Source organism: Sciurus vulgaris, assembly GCF_902686455.1.
Source record: "Sciurus vulgaris genome assembly, chromosome: X".
Classification (NCBI taxonomy): domain Eukaryota; kingdom Metazoa; phylum Chordata; class Mammalia; order Rodentia; family Sciuridae; genus Sciurus; species Sciurus vulgaris.
The window spans coordinates 104,493,970-104,495,450 of NC_136471.1; the positions used below are offsets into that span (position 1 = coordinate 104,493,970).

At 48.9% G+C, this 1,481-nt stretch overlaps 1 protein-coding gene across 1 annotated transcript; it reads left to right on the top strand.

Moving 5' to 3' along the window:
• Positions 1-510: 510 nt before the first annotated feature.
• On the top strand, positions 511-1,246 carry LOC306652025 (ferritin light chain-like). Its single transcript, XM_079125086.1, has one exon. It carries the CDS (start codon positions 544-546, stop codon positions 1,060-1,062), a length of 519 nt encoding a protein of 172 aa, XP_078981212.1. The 5' UTR covers positions 511-543; the 3' UTR covers positions 1,063-1,246.
• The last annotated feature ends 235 nt before the right edge of the window (positions 1,247-1,481 follow it).

Sequence of the window (1,481 nt, forward strand, 5' to 3'; positions counted from 1 at the left end):
TCACAAATAAAGATTCAGAAGGATTTCACTGTGAATACTTTAGACATCTTACCTCAGCTTGGAATTATAGGTAAAAATGGGTCAGATAACAAATAAGGATTCCTTTCCAATAATTATGAAAGAAGGAAGGATTAAATTCTCATCAGAAAGTAACCTGAGAGCCTGAGCCTCCTGCAATTCCTCCCACCTATCAAAAATGTGGTGGTACTCGCCTGTAATCCCAGCAATTTAGGAGGCTGAAGCAGGAAGATTGCAAATTGGAGGCCAGCCTGGGCAACTTAGTGAGATCCTGTCTCAAAACAATGCAAAAAATAAAAAATAAAAATAAAATGGGGCTAGGGCCATAGCTCAGTGGTAGAGAGCCACTGGATTCAAGCCTCAGAACAGCAGGGGGCGAAAATACTTTACCCCGCCCCCAGAGTCACACCAACCCCTAGCCCCACCCCTCTGCACACAACTTCCGGTATATCTCCTCAACTATCCCCTGCTTCCGGGACCAGCCAACACCAGATTTTGCTTTTAGCTCCATCTTGCCACCCAGCCATGAGCACCCAGGGCCACCAGAGTTATACCCGTGAGGTGCAGGCCGCCCTCGATCGCCTGATCAACATGCATCTGCAGGCCTCCTGTACCTACCTCTCCCTGGGCTTCTATTTCGAAGGTAACCGCGTGGCTCCGGAGGGCGGTTTCTTCTTCAAGTTGGCTGAGGAAAAGCGTGAGGGCGCGCATCGCCTCCTGATGCAAAACAAGTTCAGTGACCGCTCCCTCTGCCAGGGTGGGCAGAAGCTGACCCAAGAGGAGTGGCATGATTGCCTGGATGCCGTGGAAGCTGCCCTCATCCTGGAGAAGAATCTGAACCAGGCTCTTTTGGATCTTCATGCCCTGGGTTTGGTCAACACAGACCCCCAACTCTGCTTTTTTCTGGAGAGCCACTTCTTAGACCAGGAGGTGAAACTCATCAAGAAGTTGGGTGAGCATCTGACCAATCTCCGCAGGCTGGCTGGCCCAGATGCGGGCCTGGGCGAGTACCTCTTCAGAAAGCTCACCCTCAAGGGTGACTAGGAGGAGTCCTGGGGCCCAGCGGCTTTGGAGCGGTTCCTGTGTGCTCCCCTGACATCGAGATGTCAGTCTGCGTCTCTAGCTCCAGCCAAGAGACAGCATCTCACCACCCAGAAGCGCCCGCCCAAGCCGTGGATTAAATGGAAACAAAAAAAGTTATTTTTGCTGAGAGAAGGGGTATAGTTAGGCTAAGATGAAAAAATAAGTATTCAGAAGAGCATGCAGAATTTTTTAGTCTGTTGAATTCTATAATCCGTTTAATTTGTAGTCTGTTCTTAACGTTTCTGAGTCACTTGTGGACTTTGAGGATCCAACGAGCCATCCACACTCACCTTATTCATGAGTATTGCATACAGTGTTGGAGGTTTGGCAATTTCTCTGAAACTATTCTAAGTATTGGAATGACTCTACAATGTATCCCT